Raw genomic sequence first — 21,222 nt, forward strand, 5'->3', positions numbered from 1 at the left:
GTGAGGGGAGAAAAGAGAAGAGCAGAGAAGAGAAGAGAGGAAGTAAGGGGAGAAAAGAGAAGAGAAGAGAAGAGAAGAGAAGAGAAGAGAAGAGAAGAGAAGAGAGGAAGTGAGGGGAGAAAAGAGAAGAGAAGAGCAGAGAAGAGAAGAGAGGAAGTAAGGGGAGAAAAGAGAAGAGAAGAGAAGAGAAGAGAAGAGAGGAAGTGAGGGGAGAAAAGAGAAGAGAAGAGAAGAGAGGAAGTGAGGGGAGAAAAGAGAAGAGAAGAGAAGAGAAGAGAAGAAATGAGGGGAGAAAAGAGAAGAGAAGAGAAGAGAAGAGAAGAGAAGAGAAAGGAGAAGAGCAGAGAAGAGACGAGAAGAGCAGAGAAGAGAAGAGAAGAGAGGAAATGAGGGGAGAAATGAGAAGAGAAGAGAAGAGAAGAGAAGAGAAGAGAAGAGAAGAGAAGAGAAGAGAGGAAGTGGGGGAGAAAAGAGAAGAGAAGAGAAGAGAGGAAGAGAGGGGAGAAAAGAGAAGAGAAGAGAGGAAGTGGGGGAGAAAAGAGAAGAGAAGAGAAGAAAAGAGAAGAGAAGAGAAGAGAAGAGAAGAGAAGAGAAGAGAAGAGAGGAAGTGAGGGGAGAAAATAGAAGAGAAGAGAAGAGAAGAGAGGGGAAGAGAAGAGAAGAGAAGAGAAGAGAAGAGAAGAGAAGAGAAGAGAAGAGAAGAGAAGATGGGAGAGGGGAAGTGCGGGGAGAGAAGAGAATAGCAGAAGAGATAGGAGGGGAAATGAGGGGAGAAAAGAGAAGAGAAGAGAAGAGAAGAGAAGAGAAGAGAAGAGAGAGAAGAAAAGAAAAGAAAAGAAAAGAGGAGAAGAGAACAGAGGGGAAATGGTGACAGGTATAAGAGAATAGAAGAAGAGAAGAAAAGAGAAGGTAACGGGGAAGAGTGGAGGAGATGACAAATGAGGGAGCAGTAAAAATGGTGTGTGTGTGTGTGTGTGTGTGTGATGTCAGTTGAGTGATGGATAGTGCTGTCCTCTGTCAGGATCAGTGATTACAGATTAGGGCTGAGGGACAGTGATTAGCTGTGATTGTGTTTAGGCTCTATCTTTATTGAGCACTCACACAGCTGGGGTGCAACCACTCCAATCCACTCTTTATGCTATTGCTATGCTATGCTATCTGATCTCAGGTCAGACATGGGGCCAGAAAACAGCAGCCAATTAGTAAAACTACACAAACCTGCACACTCCCTTATCATCCCTTGGGAATGGGGTTATAGAATCGGACATCTGACATCTGAAAGATGGACTAGGATGCTCACTGTGTGGCATTCTTTTGTTTTAGTCTGAGACTTAATGACATTTGTGGGTAAACATACAGTTGAGTATGTGATTAGCTGTGTGCCTTTCTTAAGACTTCCATACTGTACCTCACACACTGCTCTTTGGACTGACGTCTCTGTCAAAAGAACCAGCTTTCATTACCCTGAACAACCCCAGCACCACCGTAACACAACAGAGCGGAGCAGCTTTTATTCTTTTGCCATCCAGTGTAACATCCAATTGGAAAAAAAAGTCCTGGTCACATTCAGTCGATACAAAATATGTGAATGCTAATGATTTTATTAACAGATGTTCGCTAGTGTAACCCATTAACCCAATAGTTTAACCCATTAACACTCCAGGGCTTATTACACACACATTATTCAGTAACTACAGGGACCTCTGTCCAAAACACAATGTCTGCAGCTTAAACACTGTGCCACACAAAACGCTTTACTTACCTCAGTTATTCTAACTCACACAGGATACAGTTATTGATTTCTTTAGTTTGCTCTACAAAACTTCTTTCCACGGTTCGATAAGGATTCGCCCTCCAGACATTTGTGCTCTGCCATGCTCAGAATTGGGCAAGCTATTCTAAGCATTCTGTGAGCTGTGTTTCTTCAAAATCCCTAATTTTTGATTAAATAAACCATTGTCTCTCACTGGAAGCCCAGGTAACCTAAATGAAGCTCTCTTATTGTGGACACATTATGGAAAGAACCAGTTCACTGGAAATAAACAACAATTATGCTTGAAACTGCTAAAAGTAAAATAATAATCAGCCACAAGATGGACAGTCACTTATAATAAACCTGAAGGAACAAATAGAAGACAGGACATTTTATTTAGTATAGAAATGTAGGATAATAGGAGTAATATTATATTATAAAAGCAATTTTAAGAAAAACAACTGTGACAAATAAAACATATGTAAAGTCACAAATAAGTCCTGAGATCAAAAATCAACATTTAATTTCCTCTGGATGTGCTTCCACTGAGACACTTTGTAAATAGCACAGCGCTAGTCTAATTCCTTTGTGAAGGGTTTTAAGGCAACAAAAGGGTTACATTTTTAAATCACCAAACTGCAAAAAGTCTGTCGGAATGTAGGTAAATACAGTTCAGCCAACTCTCCCATTGAATCTCCTCCAACACTTCAGATTAACCATCAATATAATTGAGCAACCGCGATTGCTTTCATTTCTAGTGGCTTAGACCAATTACACAAGAACAAATATCACTCTGGGCCTTCTAGTAGTCCTAGGTATGTGAACAGATTAGAGAACAGCAGAAGCCGCCCTCAGCCAGGACTCTTTACTAAAAGACTCACTCGTACATTTTAACAGACAAGGTAAAATTCTTATTCATAAAATTTCTCTTGCTGTTCAAAGGAAACAGTCACGTAAAAGAGGATTGCCAGCAGGTTTACTGGAAGTGTTACCAGATGTTCAACCATTTCTGTGAAATCCAGACCTAGCGTTCTTTTCTCATTAGTTAAAATAGTTCTAAACCTAGTCATGCAACAAAAGAAAAAAAATCCATTTGGATGAACCTTACAGATAATGTTTTTTGAAGAAGCCACTTTGGATTGTTTTTTTGTTTCTTTGTTTTTTTTTAGTATTTTGCAACTAGAAAACTTTCACTGATACTCAGGTTGTAACCTTTTAGCTCCTACACTGTATAACACTGAACAACATAGCTGAGTTTCAAACCTTAGGACACAGTCAAGGAAGGTCAGGTACTGATGCTGGATGACTAGTTCTGCCTCACAAACACCTTTGGGGTAAGATGGAGTGGGATTACATGGAGCTCCATCATTTCAGAGACTGCAGCCCACAGCCTAATGCTGGAGGTATTTATACTTGTCGAGCCAACAACTCAGCATCGGGCATGATAACCTTAGGTTTATCTGCATTTGCTCCAGAGGGTCTCGTTCTACTTACAATGCCTTTTCTATAAAGATTACGATTGCACCAATCTATATTACTCACATTTCCTATGTTTGAAGTGTTTTTGATATTAAAAATGTCTTTTTCTTTTTCTGTAACTCAACAAATTTCCTTGCTAAAAAGGATTTCATTTAGGACTTAACCTCTTACCAACTGTGTGATTCTTCTGTGTTCATGTTTTAAACAGAAAGAAAAACGTGCTTTCCTTTTTTTTTTCTTTTTTGCTTCAGTGAGTAACAGACCTACATCACAACGAATGGAGTCTCATCTCAGTCACACATTGCACTCGATCACGTGGAACTGATTGCTCTGATCTCGGTCAGGTTGGATTAACGTACTAGACTGAAGTGCTGTTGCCAAGATGTCCACCCCCCCACCAGTCTTCTGCTTTGCAGGCTGCCTCTGTAAATGTCTCCATTACTGTTTACATTTATCGAGATGTCAGTTGGCTTCAGGACTGCAGCATTAAGGCCTGAATAAACTAATATGCATCAAACAGGCTCACTTTATATGAAAAGCATATTAATGTTTCATGATTACTGCAGTGACAGTTGGACAAACAACTGAAAATCAAGAAGAAATTATATATATATATATATATATATATATATATATATATTTGCTGCATACTCTTGTCTAGCTTCCTGTAGCTGCTTCCCACATTAGATTCAAAACCCTGACTGTAAAGGCTAAACTGAATCCAAAATCTAGATGCTGTAGAATTATCACACGCTTATCTTAAAACACTGTGTCCGGCTGTTGCTCATACCTGGGTTCATAGATGGCAGCAGAGGCAGGCAGGTAGGGAGAAGGCACACAGTCAGGCAAGCCGGAGGGAGATGGGTAGCAAGCAGGAGAGCAGGGAGGGAGAGGTAAGAGGCAGGCAAGCAAGCAGCTGGTACACAGTGGTTCAAACCAAAAGCAAATTTGAACTAAATTAGGTTCCAACATATCCAGCCCCTTATAGCAACCATGTGTGGCTATAACAAAATATCCTCACAAAGGGAATCAGTTTATCCTTCTATATTACAAAATAAAAAGATAGGAATTCTAATTCTAATCTACATGAGCGCAAGTATCAGTACATTAATGTAATGCAAAAAGGAAGCACGTCTGCATTTCATGAGCCTCAATTCAATCTTGTCTGTCAGCTTTTTCAAAGAGGTAGATCTTACTGATGGGTCTTAGAAGCTGGTTGGTTTTAGTTTGTAGTCCTACAATACGACCAAGACCCTTTGAATCTGCAATAGCTTCAATGACTCTTGCCATCACCCATGAGCCTCGTGGAGCTGTAGGATCAGCCACCACAACAATGTCTCCCACATCTGTATTCATGTATAAACAACTCCTTACCCGTTCCCTTGGTTGGCCGGAAGTGTATTGCTCTGAGTAATACAAGCAGTCCTGATTACTAATTTCAAAGGCTCTACATCAAACACAGGTATGTCCCTCAAGGAAAGCAATTAACCTTTGGTGCTGAAAAAAGAGGTTTGCTATCATTTAGGCCACTATTTGTGTTTGAGTGCAATGCCTGCGAAGCTGGGGCAGGAGTAGCTGGAGTAGCTTCTGTAGTCCTGAGGACAGAGGTGGCTGGTAATGTGGTGCGGGTAGAGACAGCTGCTACTACGGTGGGAGTGGAGGTAGCAGCTGCTGTTAGCTGATGAGGGGGTTCCTCTGCCAGTGGTGGTTGAAATGACAGTTGGTTTCGCTTCTGGGCTGTAGGTATCTGAAGAGGAGTCCTGAGGACCACATTTATATTTGCATATTCAATTGAAGGCTCTAAATCCAAAGAAGTTTCCTTTATGTTTTTTCCTTGTTCTTCCAGGTAAGAATGCCATGCCATGCTCTGAGAGAGCTGTTTCTCATAACTCTCCAGAACCTTCACCTTCACATTCGCTGCAGCAATGCCAGTTCCCAGAGCATTCCGTTCTACTGCACTTTGAGTTCCATCTTTTGCAGTTCAAGAGCATGTTTCTTCTTCAGTCCAGCAGCATGTTCAAGAAGAGCTGCCTTCTCTGCTTCAGCCTTTGAGTGTGCTGAGGACACTGAAGATGTATCAGATTTATTATTTAGAATAGCCAGATCTCTTTGATTTCCTTGACACGTTAGAAATGCAGTCTGATGGAGTAATGATGGGTACTGGTTGAGATAGACTGCCTTTCTATACCTGCACATCATCAAAAGATTGTTGACATGGTCATGTTTCCTTTCATCACCAGTTAACATATTTCACACAAGCAAATGAGCTTTGTCAAATTCATTCAATGCATCAAATCAGACCTGGAAAGCCATTGTCCACATCAGCAATATTGCCTTCATCCATAAACTAGGTTTCCTCTATGGGTTGTAATGAGCCGACTTAATTTCTTTTCCATCATGATGCCTATGTCAGTACTCTCTGGATGAGACATGTACTGCATCTTCCATTGTCTACCTGAGACCAATCACTATATGGAAAACGCCATCTTTACCCGAACAGGTGGCCTGAGGATATATCAAAATAAAAGTTCCAGGCTGAGGGCCAGCAAGCAGAATAAAATAAGGAAACCAAAAGCAAATTTTAACTGAATTAGGTTCCAACACTGATGCTGGCCTACAAAGCGAAAAATGAACCAGCCCCTCCATACTTGATGGCAATGGTCAAAGGCCAATCAGTACCAATAGCCCTTCGAGCTTCAAGTGCAGCTCGGCTTAAACCACCATCCCTTAAGATCCATGGAGGACAAGCCTCCAGGCTTTTTTCTGTCCGGGCACTAAAGTGGTGGAACGAACTTCCCCTGGGTGTCCGAACAGCCAAACGCAGACTGAAGACTCTTCCGAGAGTACTTGGGAGAAGTGTAGTGTTGGGACTTTTGTATTTAGAAGTCTCTAAGCTTAGAGGTATCTTCTGGATCCTTGTTTATACAAACTAGCTAAGGGTATTTTCTGAGTAAACAGCAAAGCACTTTAGTAAGTCACTCCGGCTAAGAGTGTCTGCTAGGCGTACAGTCATACGGGTCTACCAGCAGTGGCAAAAACCCCAGTCTACAGGAAATTCTTCTCATTCTTGGGCCACTCTGCTCCAAATGTTTATGGTATGCAGTTCCCAGTTGAGTGTTTTGTTTTAGAAAATTGCTTCTGAAGGGTCTGCATTGACCAGAAGCAATTGTTGCCTGGAAGGGAAGTGATTTTCATTCACAAGCCATGCTAGCAGTGAACCATGCTAGCAGTCCCTATCCGTCAGTTTTGTCTAGTGGCCACAATTCTAAAGAGAATTTCCTGTAGACTGGGATTTTTGCCACTGCTTGTAGACCCGTATGACCGTATTCTTCCATACACTTGCAAATTCAGCTATTTCCTTCACAGTATGGCCTTTGGCATGCCCAAATGCAATCAATCCAAGGAATAATGAGAGGTTAAAAAATTATCATTTCATTTTGACTACTTTGATACATATAGTCGCACAAATGTCATAAGTGAACCTAATAAAATACAAGAAAAACGTAGGACGAGAGAACAGAAGCGCGAGAGAGAGAACAGGGAGGTTGGAAGGGTGTTTATATTACTGATGAATGAGGGACTGTGCTTTCATGAACTTCCTCCTCCACAGCACTGCTCTCTCAGTCCCCTTAGCACACTCCAGTTTGACCACTGTACATGACACACATTACTGTGTAAAAGTCTTACACATCTGAGAGACTGATATGCAGTGCTATGTATCTGGGCGGTAAGCATGTATATGTTCAGAAATAACTGATATCAGAAGAAATACAAACAGTACAAACGGTACATTGTGGGTTGCATTCACACACTCCATTTCCAAGGTGCCAACCCTTATGCTCTACTCCAGGAAGGCCAGTATTTACATTTATCACCTAATACATAATTTATTTATTCAATCCTTCATTGTAGTCAATGAAGTGAGCTGCTGAGAGAACTGAACAAATCCATACAGTGCCTGAACTTCACAGAGATGAACCAAACCTGTGTCCTTCTAACTGTAGTCTTCTAACCTACCGATCAAAAACCTTTTTGCTAAACAACACGTTCAAACTACTGGATTTGTGTTTATACCATTGTACGTAGTGTTTTTACACAAAAACTTTAGACACTAATGAAAGATTTTTTTCTTAGAACCATATGATTGAGACAAGAACCATTCAAGAAGCAGTATTTCCGTACGTGACTTTTACTTTCACTCGTTAGCCACTGTGTGAGGTCCACCTACAGGCTCCAACAGTCACAGAAATATATCACATGGCTGGTACCAATGACAGAATCCTGTTTGGTACTATATAGAACAATTTTTTTAAGGTTAAAAAAAGAACCATATGCAACAGGCTCCCTCTCAGTCATGGAGAAGAACCATTTAACCAGAACATACCATACCTGGACTGCTGGTTTTAAGTGTGAAATTCCCCATAGCTCACTATAGCTATAGGTTCATTTCAGCCAGCACATAGATTTTGACCTCAGGAGCACTATTGAGCAGATAGTACACAGCAGTAGTATGTAGTAGTATTAGTAGTAGTAGTGTGTTTGGTGCTGCTACAAGAGTACAAGTGCCAGTTTTTCAAGTGTCCACCACAACTGAATCTGGTGTGTTTGAGCAGAAAATCAGTAAAAGCATACATGTAAACCTGTGTCATGCACCTAGACAGCTACTTGAGCAAAGTAGCCAGTAACCTCTATAAGCTATATGTGTGCTGCCACACTGTGGCAAATCCGATATATTACATTGGTGTCTTACTTAGAAAATCAGCATGGTCTTGCTCTGCTTCTCACTCAGAGGGAAGACGTCCTTGCGGGCATGTCATGTCACTCATCAAATACATTGCAGTAGTTTGCTGTGCCTCTGCAGGGCTGAAGAAGAGGGGATTTAGGGTCCTGTCACCCTGACAAAGCAAACACGGCTGAAGCTGGACAAAGGGAACAGCTCGATTCTGGCAACAGGCCGCAAGCAGCTTTTTGAGGTTAAGTGCTGTCAGCACTGTTAGCTGGGGCTGAGCCATGATGGGTTAAAGCACAATAAAGATGATGAGAGGATTAGGATGTGGCCCTGGAGCTCGCTCCGGTGACATGAAGAACAGCACCTTACAATGAGCATTGCTAAAGTGATGTTACTATTTTTTACCATGATTCCCATGTCATTCAGTCTGATAGAATTCCTTTGTATGAAGGATATTTTAAAGTGACACTGACAAACCTTTGCTTTTCAAAGTAAAATAAGCTTCTTGACCAAAATAAAACATAATAAAATGACTTTACTGGTTGTCCTAGTCTACCAGTAATACCCTGTCCAACTTTCCAACTGTCAATGCATTAAATTTACAAACTCTAAATCATGTTCTGTTTCTGTTACAGCCTTTACAAATGAGATGATTTGCCACATTTTTGTAAATTCACTTACAACTGATTTAGATGATTCTGGGTTTGAAGTGTTGTCATATAAAAATGACCCAACAGACCCACAGTGTCAAAAAAGTCTTAAATCTTAAAAAAAAAAAAAAAAAAAAAAAAAACATAATGAAAATCATCAAAAAAATCATCAGAAAAAATTCAAGTGAGCACAGTATTCTTCAGAGGCATTTCCAGTCACCAGATCTAAATCCAGTAGATCTCCTGGACACTAAACATGTCTTGACTAATGGACCATTTGTGGCAGCAAGAAAACTGTAAACTAGAGATTTCATTTTAAGCATTTTAGGTAGTGACATATTTCTTATATATATATATATATATATATATATATATATATATATATATATATATATATTTAGATAGATAGATATATATATATTTAGATATATATATATATATATATATTTAGATATATATATATATATATATATATATATATATATATATATATATCTAAATATATAATTATATATATATATATATATATAATTTTATTTATATATATATATATATATATATATATATATATATATATATATATATATATATATATATATATATATATATTATTGCCTCCATTTCTCAACCAATGCAGAAATCTATACAGGGTCTAAGACTGGTTAGTAAAACAGGCAGTGCAGACAAGAGAAATACTAGCTTCCCTGTCCACTCTAGCCTTCACACTGTATAATCAAACACTGTGGTGTTCTTTCAAAGAATAAGGTATTTTTATTTCAGAAAGAAAATGCAGCTGTGTTACCACTGAAGAAACAAGGTTGAGATTGAACACATGCAGCTACCAACAGTTTGATAATACTGTGTGTACTGTCCTTATCACAGCTTCCATTCTTTTCAGGAGACTTACTTTCAGTTTATTTCTGCAGATTTGTCAACAACTTTAAAGTTACAAACACATTAACTGACAAAAAGGTATGGACTGGGGTGGCCAGTTCCTTGCAGTTTGGATCTGATGAAATGCGTATCTTTGCTTTTCTCAGTAACTCACAGCATTAAGTCATCTTCTCACAGTGGAAGGATAGGCAGAAACAGCTGTGGATCGGAACATTTTAATTCAGGAAATGTAGGTGGATATATCTCCTCACAAATATGTGCTGAAAAAATACCTGGACATTAAATAAATAAAGAGAGGTCTCTGATATTTGCACAGTACTGTAGTTGCTAAAGAACATTTTTAAAAACTCAAAATCTTGTTCACTTGGTGTCGTGTGGTTCACGTTACACTTCCACCCCATCTAATGGCCACTGGCTGACATGGCATGAAGTTAAAGCAGTGGCTGCTCCCTGAGTGTATCTGATAGGGGCTTGTATCCAAAACCTGATGTTCACCAACTCAGGACTGTTCTTAGGGATCGCACTTCATAATTTCCCTGAGACAGACTGTGGCGTAGCAGGATGAATCAAGATCAAAAGACAGCTTTAAGCCAGGTGTGGAGTGAGGGGGTGACTGTCCTGTAACTGGCTCTTCACTAGTGTCCACTAGGCTATAAGTGGTGTTATGGGGGTAAGCCAAGAGGGGGCGGTAGCACCCTGGAACGTTAAGTTTGAGTGAGGTGATTCTGAATCGGCACAAGCCCAGACCGTCCTGTGCTAGCCTGTCCTGATACCACTTGCCAAGAATGTTCTCCGGATACTTCACACTGTTGCCTGGCATGGGGAGGACCACCTGAAAGATTTGGTTGGATACAAGAGAAATACAGAAATTATGCATGTAGCTTTTGCTGCATGTTTTAATAACTTGAGTGCTTGTCAAAATATATGTCCTGCTCGCACCTGTTTTAGTGAGAAGACACTGTCTCTCTCTTCTGCGGAGGTGACAACATGGACCTGAAAGAAAGGAGGTGACTAGTTAACATCACGGGGGAAAACAATGTACTTAGGGGTCAACATTTACTTAAGTGAACATGTGTGTGAAAAAAAAATCGACACAATGTTTTGTGGTGTGATGCAATGGTGACTGATGGAGCGTGCGCTCACTGGTGTAATACAAAGATTATTTAGAATAGTTATAAGCGTTTTCACAACTGACAATTTTTTCCCAGGATGTTTTCATTTAACAACTAATTACAATACATTTAAAATGCTCATTTGATTTCAATCTCAATATTACAACATTCAATACTAAAATACGTAATAATACTCGAACGAAGTACCGATACTCCAAAACAATACTCATTTTTTATTTATATTATTATTTATATATCACTTTTATTTATTTTTTAGTTCCAATTATGTAACTAGCAGGATGTGTTTAGTAATACAAAGTTCCATTAATTGGTTCCATGCAGAATTCAGATTATTTACTCAGCTGCTCTCTGGTCATTTACATTTATTCCCCTTATTTCTCTTTTTTTTGCTAAATTTCTTTGGTGATAGATCTATCAATGCATCTATATCTCCATCTTTCCATCTATCCATCCTTCCATCCATCCATCTATCCATCCACCAATCTATCTATCATCTATCCATTCATCCATCTATCAATGTATCCATCCATCCATCTATCAATGTATCCATCCATCCATCTATCTATCTATCTATCTATCCACCCATCTATCCACCATTTATATCTCCATCTTTCTATCCACCTATCTATCTATCATCTATCCATCCATCTACAGTTGTGTTCAAAATTTTTGTGTTTTTGGTATAAATTATATTACCACATGTACCAGTTGGTGCAGTAGATTTTTAGAAATCCAACAGACTCAGTATTCATGATATGCATGCTCTTGAGTCTGTGTATTTGAATAATTAATTGAAAGGGGTGTGTTCAAAATAATAGCAGCGTGGAGTTCAATTAGTGAGGTCAATCATTCTGTGAGGAAACAGGTGTGAATCAGACTGCCCTTATTTAAGGGTGAAGTCAGCACATGCTGTACATGCATTTATCCTTGAAAGCCTGAGAAATATGGGTCGTTTGAGACATTGTTCAGAAGAACAGCGAAATTTGATTAAAAAGTTGATTGGAGAGGGTAAAACTTATAAAGAAATGCAGACAATAATAGGCTGTTCAAAATGATCCCCAATGCTTTAAAATGGAGAGCAAAACCAGAGAGACGTGGAAGAAAACGCAAGACTACCATTCGAATGGATTGAAGAATAGCCAGAATGGCAAAGGCTCAACCAATGATCAGCTCCAGGATGATCAAGTTCCCTGTGAGTACTGTGACAGTTAGAAGACGCCTGTGTGAAGCTAATCTATTAGCAAGAAGTCCCCGCAAAGTCCCACTGTTAAAAAAAAAAAAAGACATGTACTGAAGCGGATGCAATTTGCCAAAGAACACCTCCACTGGCCTAAAGAGAAATGGAGAAACATATTGTGGACTGATGAAAGTAAAATTGTTCTTTTTGGGTCCAAGGGCCGCAGACAGTTTGTGAGACGACCCCCAAACTCTAAATTCAAGCCACAGTACACTCTGAAGACAGTGAAGCATGGTGGTGCAAGCATCAAGATATGGGCATGTTTCTCTTACTATGGTGCTGGGCCTATTTACCGCATACCATCATGGACCAGTTTGCATATATCAGAATACTTGAACAGGTCATGTTGCCTTACGCGGAAGAGGAAATGCCCTTGAAATGGGTGTTTCAACAAGACCACGACAATAAACACAAAATTGAGGTCATGGAGTGGCAAGCCCAATCCCCGGACCTTAATCCGATAGAAAACTTGTGGGGTGACATCAAAGATGCCGTTTCTGAAGCAAAACCAAGAAATGCAAATGAACTGTGGGATGTAGTCAAAGCATCCTGGGCTGGAATACCAGTTGACAGGTGCCAGAAGTTGGTTGACACTATGCAACACAGATGTGAAGCAGTTCTAAAAAACTGTGGTTATTCGACTAAATATTAGGTTAGTGATTCACAGGAATGCTAAATCCTAAAAAAAAAAAAGTACATATTTTGAGTTTGTAAAGACAAATGCCGACACTACTATTTTTTTAACAGACAGTTTTCATTTTTTGTTATTTTCTGTAAAGTAGTTAAAGATTATATACATTTCTTCATGTTTTGATTTGGAAAACAGTATGCAATGTTCCCAATGCATGGAAATAAAAACTAATATAAAGATTTTCTGCTTTACTGATGTTTTTAAACACACTGCTATTATTTTAAACACAACTGTATCATCTATCATCCATCCATCCATCTATCAATGTATCCATCCATCCATCTATCTCTCCACCCATCTATATCTCCATCTTTCCATCCATCTTTTCATCCATCCATCAACCTATCCATCCATCCATCCATTCATCATCTAAATCTCCATCTTTTCATCCATCCATCTATCCAGCCATCATCTATCCATCAATCTATCATTTATCCATCATCCATCTTTCCATCCATTCATCTATCTATCCATCTTTCCATCTATCAATGTATCCATCAATCCATTATCTATCCATCATCTATCCATCCATCCATCTATCAATCTATCCATCTATTAGGTTGAATTTCATTCTCTTCTCTTGGTTCAGCACCTGGTCAGCCATGTCAGTCTTACATTTACATTTACTTTTATGGCATTTAGCAGATGCTCTTATCCAGAGCGACTTACAAGGTTACTCGTATTACAGAGGAGGGCCAATGTAGTTTTAGGAGTCTTGCCCAAGGACTCTTATTGGTGTAGCGCAACATAGTCACCCAGACCGGGAATCGAACCCTGGTCTCCCACATGGTGTTGTTGTAACTCAATGGCAGGTGGTGGTGTTACCTGTTGTGTTATCTGTTGCGCCACACCAACCACAGTCTTCATGTTTTCATTCAGTTCCTATACTAGATGCAGGAGATATCGGAGGTTCCACTGTGCTTCGATTGTTCTTCTGAAGTAAAACTTTTAGTCATGCTCAATAAACTGACCTGCGTATCAGAGGTATCTTGCCAGGGCCTGGCCCACACCAGGTCTCCCTGCACAGGCCTGTGTGCCAGCGTGTTCAGTCTGTAGGAGGCTGCCTCGTTCCACAGCCGGCTGCAGTAGGCGTGGAGGTAGAAGACCCTCATGCCATGGGGAAGGCTGAGCCAGGCTCGCCCGCAGCCCTCTTGGTTGCTGCCATAGCGATGCAGTGCCCGCAGCATTAGCCTCTCTCTAGCTTTATATGCAGGCATTAGAGCTAGGCTCTCTTTTGCATTGCCTGGAAAAGAAAAAATGCATTTCATCAGGCACTCGTTTTTCGGTTTTCTAATTTACACGCCACAGTTTATTGGTATGATGGTATAGAATAGGGGTAAACACACACACACACACACACACACACACACACACACACATACATACATACATATACACACATATATATATATATATATATATATATAGTGAAATGCAAAGCACCGATGAACCAAAAGAACTATTGGTTATTCAAATTTAAATATTTAATCTGTTGACTGGCTGTAAATGTCATATGATTACTTGACTTTACTGCTTAAAGAACCCACTACAGCATGTATTAACCACCTCAGGGGGCCTATTCATTCTGTACTCGCACTGAACAGTGAGCTCCAAATTGCGTTGCATTGTGAACAAACCTACTGGAAACATAGAAATGTAGGGTGTTTGTCAAGTGTACTTGCCTGTGTTAAGAAAATGCCATTTCGCTTTATTTTGGAGGTCCTCGCCTTCTTCTGGGCTCAGGAACAACTTTACAGCAGTATTCTAAGAGAGACACATACAGTACAACCGTTTAGTGGAATGCTGTTTACAGTCATTGTACAAACACAACAAATTCTGATCCAACACACCCAAGAGTGATGCCTAAGCATCGGCCAAATAAACACTGTATAACTTCTTATAACTTATTCACTGCTTTTGGATAAGCCATCCTCTGCTTAATGAAATACAATACATTTACATTTAAGGCATTTAGCAGATGCTCTTATTCAGAGCGACTTACAAAGGTGCTTTGCTATTTACCCAAGAAAAACCTTAGCTAGTTAGAATAGACTAATAGTTCAAAGATACCTCTAAGCTTTAGACATTACTAAGCACAAGTCAATAAGGTGACCATAGTACTCTGCTATTCGTCCAAGTATTCTCTGAAGAGGTGGGTCTTCAGTCTGCGTTTGAAGACAGCGAGCGACTTGGCCGTTCAAACACCCAGGGGAAGCTCGTTCCACCACTTTGGTGCCAGGACAGAAAAAATCCTGGACGCATGTCTTCCGCGGATATCGAGGGATGGCGGGTTGAGCCGAGCCGTACTTGAAGCTCGAAGGGCTCTTGGTGCGGATCGGCTTTTGACCATTGCCATCAAGTACGGAGGGGCTGGTCCGTTCTTGGCTTTGTAGGCCAGCGTCAGGGTTTTGTATCTGAGGCAGGCAGCAGCTACAGGAAGCCAGTGGAGAGAACGCAGCAGTGGAGTAACATGGCTGAATTTAGAAACATTGAAGACGACCCGTGCCGCTGCATTCTGGATGAGTTGTAGGGGCCTGATGGTGCGCAGAGGGAGACCAAGTCTGGAAGTGACGAGAGACTGAACGATCACCTGGGCGGCCTCTCTAGAGAGGAAGGGTCGAATTCTCCGGATGTTGTACAGGAGAAATCTGCATGACTGAGTTCCGTTTGCAACATGACTTGAGAACGATAATTGATCATCCATGACTACACCAAGGCTTCGAGCTTCTGTAGAAGGAGTGACCAGTGAGTTCTCAAAGGAGATGGCAAGATCGTTTTTAGGTCCAGCAGTTCCCGGGATGTACAGCAGCTCCGTCTTATAGGCTGGCATGGAGTATTGTATTATTATATGACATCTGGTTATGTATGTCAACATATCTAATCCACATTGTAATAACAGGCCTCACCCGGTCGCACCTCAGCAGCACTAGTCTGGGGGTTTAATAACAACAAAAAAAAATTTAATAATTATATTGACTATCCAAGTGTGATCAGCGCTCTCAAGGTTTGCTTCTTTTTTCTGGGAAACAAAGGGCAAAAAGGATTGAGTAAACTAAACCGAAAGGTCTTCCTACCATGTCTTCTTTTAGAAGTGCAAGCCCCACTCTGTCAGCTTGAACACTCTGGCTATTTCCAAACCTCTGAGGTCCATAATAGTTTACAAAGCCATGAGTCTGCAAAGCAAAATTGGCAAGAGTCAGCAGAGAAAATGCACATGAATAATAAACACTGTATATCAAGGGTGGGGGACCAAGGACAGGAGTCCAGCAAGGTTGCAGAATTCCCTCCTTAATAATACTCTGACTAAACAAAACTGTTGGGGAATCCGGCCCTCCAGAACCAGAGTTCTCCACCCATGCTGTATATCAACTGTAAAATTAGAACAACTAGACCATAACTTGACAAGAAGTTATGTCACTTTTTTTTACTGCAGGGCCAAATGGATACTAAGGCTGCGCGTACCGTTTTGCAATGGTGCAGACTTATTAGAGGAAGTGTGCGGCGTCTCAATAATTATTTGACAGTTTCGCTCTGACGTCTTACACTACAACTTCAAGGCCAATGTAGCTAGCTATCAGCAGCTAACTCACTGAAGCTGTAATTCATCTGTTAGCATTGTGCAATCTACATACATAAATCATATTTAAACCACATCACTGAGGCCATTTTATAGATGTAGTATGCAAAATAATGTTGGAACCTACTTTAAACAATTGACTCAACTGTGTGACGACTTACGCATGCACTTAGCACTATGCTAAAGGATAGCAAAAGCCGTGGTCTGAAAATAAAATATGGTTTACAGTCACAAAATTGTAAACAAATTCTAGCACAACTGGAATCCCACATCAACTTTCAAACATAAAAAAATGCGCAAACCGCTTGAAGCGCTCGCAAAGGCAATACTAGCTTCCACTAAGCGAGCCGAGCCATGCTAATGCCGCAGTCCTGATGTAGGACAAGGCCATCTTGTGGGCTGTGTCACATGAAGAGCCCTAAAATACAACAACAATTCTCTGTTGTACTTATTATTACATACAGTCTCTGTCATTTTCTGTTCTGGAAATATAAAGACCCAGAATTATGCGCCAAATATAGAGCCAATCAACGGATTCCTATTCCACTAAGCCCTCCCAAGTCCGGTTAGCCAACCATGATGAGAAAAACATGCCTCGACGTTTCAGTGTGGAAAAGCCACCGGAATGATTGCCGATTGCGGACTCCGTGCTGAAGTGCATACAGCTTCTCAAAGAATTCTGATGAGTTAGGTTCACCTGTACATTCTTCACCGCCTTGCTCACAAGCTCTTCCAGCTCTGGTGAACTACACTTCCCATGAGGCTTCAGGTCCCGGACGAGAAGGTCGAAGTGGTTGCCCTGTAGCCTCCCGAGTCGAAGGGGTTCGGACACTGGATGGATATTAGACAGCTGCATTCCTCTCCTCTCAAACTCTGAAACCTTCTCCAACAACCTACCAGCAGACATAATCCCACACGCTGTGAACACACCCCGAAACACATTGCTTTAAAAGCGTCAGGCTGTTGTCATAGTTTAAAACAGACTTACACAGCGAATGCAGAAGATTTCTGAAACATCACCAAATCTAAATCATGTTAACGGCTCCTGAGTGGAGCAGCCATCTAATGCACTGGCCCCATCATTGGTTCAATCCCCAGCAATGCTACAGCCATCCATGGTCAGGAGTCCCAGAGAACGTAATTGGCCTTGTTGTCTCGGGGTGGGGAGGATTGCCTTACCTCTCCTCCCATTACTCAGTTTAATAGCTTGTGAGCTTAATAATATGGATGGTTATGGTCACGTTTGTATGTTCTGTCCATTACCGTTCTGGGGAGATCTTCTTTACAACCATGGACTGGAAGGTGATGGCCCTTTTATCTTTAATGCCGGCGTAGCTGAAATCAGATGGAAGAACTCCAAGCGCTGCTGCCATGTAGCTGATTGCCTCTAGAGTCTCAAGGTTCTCTTTCTTCAATGTAAAACCTTGTAAAAAAAAAAAAAAAGACATGGCATGGTGGAATAAACTCAATACACATATATTATCACTAAGTTCTAAGCCCATCTACACTACCCATGGACAGGTGAAGAAAATAACTTGGCACCTGACAATGGGTGGGACATATTAGACAGCAAGTGACCAGTCAGTTGTTGGAGTTGATAAGCATGCATAAGAATTTGAGCCATTTGTGACTAGGCAGCATCTTTGAAATGAAAGGCCTTGTCTTGTGGGGTGTTCCAGGGCATGCTGAGGTCAGTACCGACCAAACGTTCTTCAAGGAAGGACAATCAGTGAACAAGTGACAGGATCATGCCACTCTTACCAATTATATGACTTATTGGATCTGTGCTTTTTTTGGTGCCAGATACTACAGGACACCTTCAGAGGTCCTGAGGAGTTTATGCTTTGACAGGGCTGAGCTGTTCTGGCTGCTCCAGGGATTTACTGTTATGGCTGGTCATTATACCTTTTAACATTTGTGATATTTCTATCAAAATTTCTAGAACCAGACACACAACTGGTTTAGTTCTTAATCAAAGCTTTTTGATTGATTCTCTAATCATCAGGAGAAATAATAAGGAGTCTAAAATAGACCCTTCTTGATGTTCTTTAAAAGAGGCCATATCATCAACTCCTCGAGTTTTTTTTTTTTTTTTTTTTGCATTGTTGACATGTAAAGTCATGTAAAAGTGTTTGTCAGGTAAAATGGTATGTGTAGGTAAGAGGTAGTGATAAGAATCAGTGGTTACTATGTCCACAACAAAAATACAGCCTTTTTTCCTTTCTTGACCAGTGAACCAGCCGATGATTTTTTGAGTAATTTACAGTAATATTATATTATTATATTATATAACAAAATTGTATTTTGTTACTGTACTCCAAAATTACTTTTGGAGTACAGTATTATTCAAATTGTGTAGTTGAAATTTACAGAATTAAAAAAACAACATTTTGTGCCTTATATTTTCATGTAAACCATTAAGTTACAAACGGCGAATTTCAAAGGCTGCAAGATTTTTCTCTTTGACTCCTGCCAATCAGCAGCCACATTCATATCAGTGTAATATTAAATATACATATATATTTGTTTTAAATACATCTGACTAAACGTTGTAAGCACACTGTTGATTCCACTTTAACTTACAAAGCAGGAAGGAACCTTTCACTTAAGTTCAAGTTTTTTGCACCTAACCCATAACAGATAATAAAAAAATCTTATGCCATAACCTTCTGAAACATCTTGTAAGCCAATGTCTCAGGAATCAGGCAGCATAATTATGAACATGTCACATGATAGCTTTCAGTGAGAAAGATTTGAAATGCATGAAACATTTTGGGAGATTCTTCAAAGGTTCTTCCAGGACTCATACTGAGCCTTCCTCCCGCTCACCTGTGTAGGTATCCACCTGCTCTTCACAATCCATCACTGTCCTCTTCTTACTCTGTCTTCCTTTCTCCCTCATCCTCACTGTAATGGCAGTCTTGTCCTGCTCGGAGAAGCTCTTCGTCTCCACCAGCTTCCCAAATCTCCTGCTCAGAAAATGGTGCACAGACGTCCGGTGACTCTTGCTGTCATCAGGGCAGAAGGTGAAGGCAGAGCCGTGGACTTTAGCATCTATGAACCTGAAGAAGTCCTCCGCCTCCTCTTCAGAGACTAGCTTTGAGAGCTCTCTGAAGTCCGGGTCCTCTCTGACGCTGATCTCTGCCTGGTTGGTGACCGTCATGAGATGGGGGTAGCTGTGTCTCACGGCCCTGTGCACACTGGCTCGCTGCTGTTTATCAGGGAAGGTGCCAAGGGTCATTTCCAAGTCCTTTTTCTGCTCCTCACTGCAGCCCAGGAGTTTGCCGGCAAACTCCTCCAGTGCCTCATTTACAGAACAGCCCAGCAAAACGTTCAGGTCAAAATCCTCAGTCAAAACGGAACCATCCGCGTTCAAGTCAGTGACTCCACCGGTGACCTCCCGCAGGACCGGCTTTTCAGTCCTGAGGTTTGCCCTGATGTCTTCTTCCTCTTTGTTGGAGGACTGTTGGGCTGCTGGGGTTTGCTCTAGGGGATCTGTCCTGTTCACAGGTCGTCCGTGAAGGTCTATCTCAATGACCACAAAGCCTTTGGTGGAGTTCTTGATGCTGCCGCTGAAGCCTTCATGGTCGGACATGAAGCAGGGGAGGCACCGAGTCTCCATTTCCACTTGAGGCAGATACACAGCGGCTTTTACGTGCTTTGAGCGTGTGTATCAGTAGAAAGAGGCGGCATTCTCATTATCTACTAAGTTTTCTGGAGATATAGGGCGAACTGCTGTAGTTCAGGAGCAAACATTTGAACTGAAAGTGCTGTGTGAGTATTTTATTCAGCAGAAAGCAAACCGTGCACAGCTTCCGCGCACATGCTGTAAACATACGGGGAAGTTCCGCCCCACGTGTGGAAGCATGGAGGAGGAGGAGCGCCAGCTCTCTTAAAGAGACAGTAACCCAAATTTCAACCGACAGTTCAATGGTTGATATGTCAAAACACATTCATTCAGACTCAGATTCATTCAGAAAAATAATATTTGAAATGGCATATTTAAAAAATACGTGCAAATTTTTTAAACTGACCTAAGTAGTATGTAATGCAGGTAGTTACATAACACCACACATAACCGGCTACTCTGAATGCAGATTTGCATGTGATCATGCTTGAACCATTAGCCTGATAGCCTCAGGTCTTTACGCTTGCCCATTTCTCCTGCATTCAACACATCACCTTCAAGAACGGACTGTTCACTTGCTGTCTAATATATCCCCCCCTTCACAGATGCCACTGTAGATGAAGATAATCAATGATCAATGTTCCACACTTACTTTGTTAGCCTCCTGTCATCCTGTTCTTCAGTGGTCAGAACCCCACAAGCCTGACCACCACACAGCATTACATTTACATTTAAGGCATTTAGCAGACACTCTTATCCAGAGCGACTTACAAAAGTGCTTTGCTATTTACCCAAGAAAAACCTCAGCTAGTTTAAAAAGGCTAAACATTCAAAGATACCTCTAAGCTTAGACACTACTAAACACAAGTCAGTAACTATTCGCCCAAGTAGGTATTATTTGGGTGGTGGATCAATCTCAGCACGGTTGTGTTGCGCTGCTACATGTGGATCAGACACAGCAGTGCTCCTGGAGTTTTTAAACACCTCAGAGTCACTGCCGGACTGAGAACAGCCCACCAACCAGATACCAATATCCAGCCAACAGCGTGTGGTAGGCAGCACCCTGTGGGCACCGATAAAGGACTAGAAGATGACCAACACAAACAGTGCAGCAACAGATGAGCTTCTGTCTCTGACATCACATCTACAAGATGGAGCAACTAGGGAGGAGTGTCTAATGGAGTACAGTAAGTGGACACAGTGTTTTAAAACTCCAGCAGCACTGCCGTGTCCGATCCACTCAAACCACCGCAACACATGTTAACACACCACCCCCACATTAGTGTCACTGCAGTCATTCCAAATAATACCTTTTTTGTTGGTGTTCTGACCATTGAGGAACAGGGTGAAAGTATGCAGAGAAGCAGATGGACTACAGTCTGGAATAGAACTACAAAGTGCTCCTATATGCTGGAGTGGAGCTGATGTTGACCTGCTTTTTGCCTGTACTG

At 41.0% G+C, this 21,222-nt stretch overlaps 1 protein-coding gene across 1 annotated transcript; it reads right to left on the reverse strand.

Annotated features, from left to right (window-relative positions):
- Positions 1-9,406: 9,406 nt before the first annotated feature.
- Positions 9,407-19,956, reverse strand: pus7l (pseudouridine synthase 7 like). Its single transcript, XM_072673850.1, has 8 exons — positions 18,973-19,956; positions 17,407-17,566; positions 16,841-17,036; positions 15,641-15,739; positions 14,249-14,330; positions 13,538-13,809; positions 10,445-10,498; positions 9,407-10,337 (listed from the first exon to the last, which is right to left on the reverse strand). Exons 1-8 carry the CDS (start codon positions 19,763-19,765, stop codon positions 10,017-10,019), a joined length of 1,977 nt encoding a protein of 658 aa, XP_072529951.1. The 5' UTR covers positions 19,766-19,956; the 3' UTR covers positions 9,407-10,016.
- Between the last annotated feature and the right edge of the window lie 1,266 nt (positions 19,957-21,222).

The sequence above is a fragment of the Salminus brasiliensis genome, chromosome 2 (genome assembly GCF_030463535.1).
Source record: "Salminus brasiliensis chromosome 2, fSalBra1.hap2, whole genome shotgun sequence".
Lineage (NCBI taxonomy): Eukaryota > Metazoa > Chordata > Actinopteri > Characiformes > Bryconidae > Salminus > Salminus brasiliensis.

Excerpts from the sequence above, each read along its gene's own strand:
- pus7l (XM_072673850.1), bottom strand. The coding sequence starts at position 19,765 with ATGGAGACTCGGTGCCTCCCCTGCTTCATGTCCGACCATGAAGGCTTC. Across the intron at positions 17,037-17,406 it reads AAGAAGATCTCCCCAGAACG|GTTGTTGGAGAAGGTTTCAG; the intron begins GTAATGGACAGA and ends GTCTGCTGGTAG. Across the intron at positions 15,740-16,840 it reads AGGCGGTGAAGAATGTACAG|ACTCATGGCTTTGTAAACTA; the intron begins GTGAACCTAACT and ends TTTGCTTTGCAG.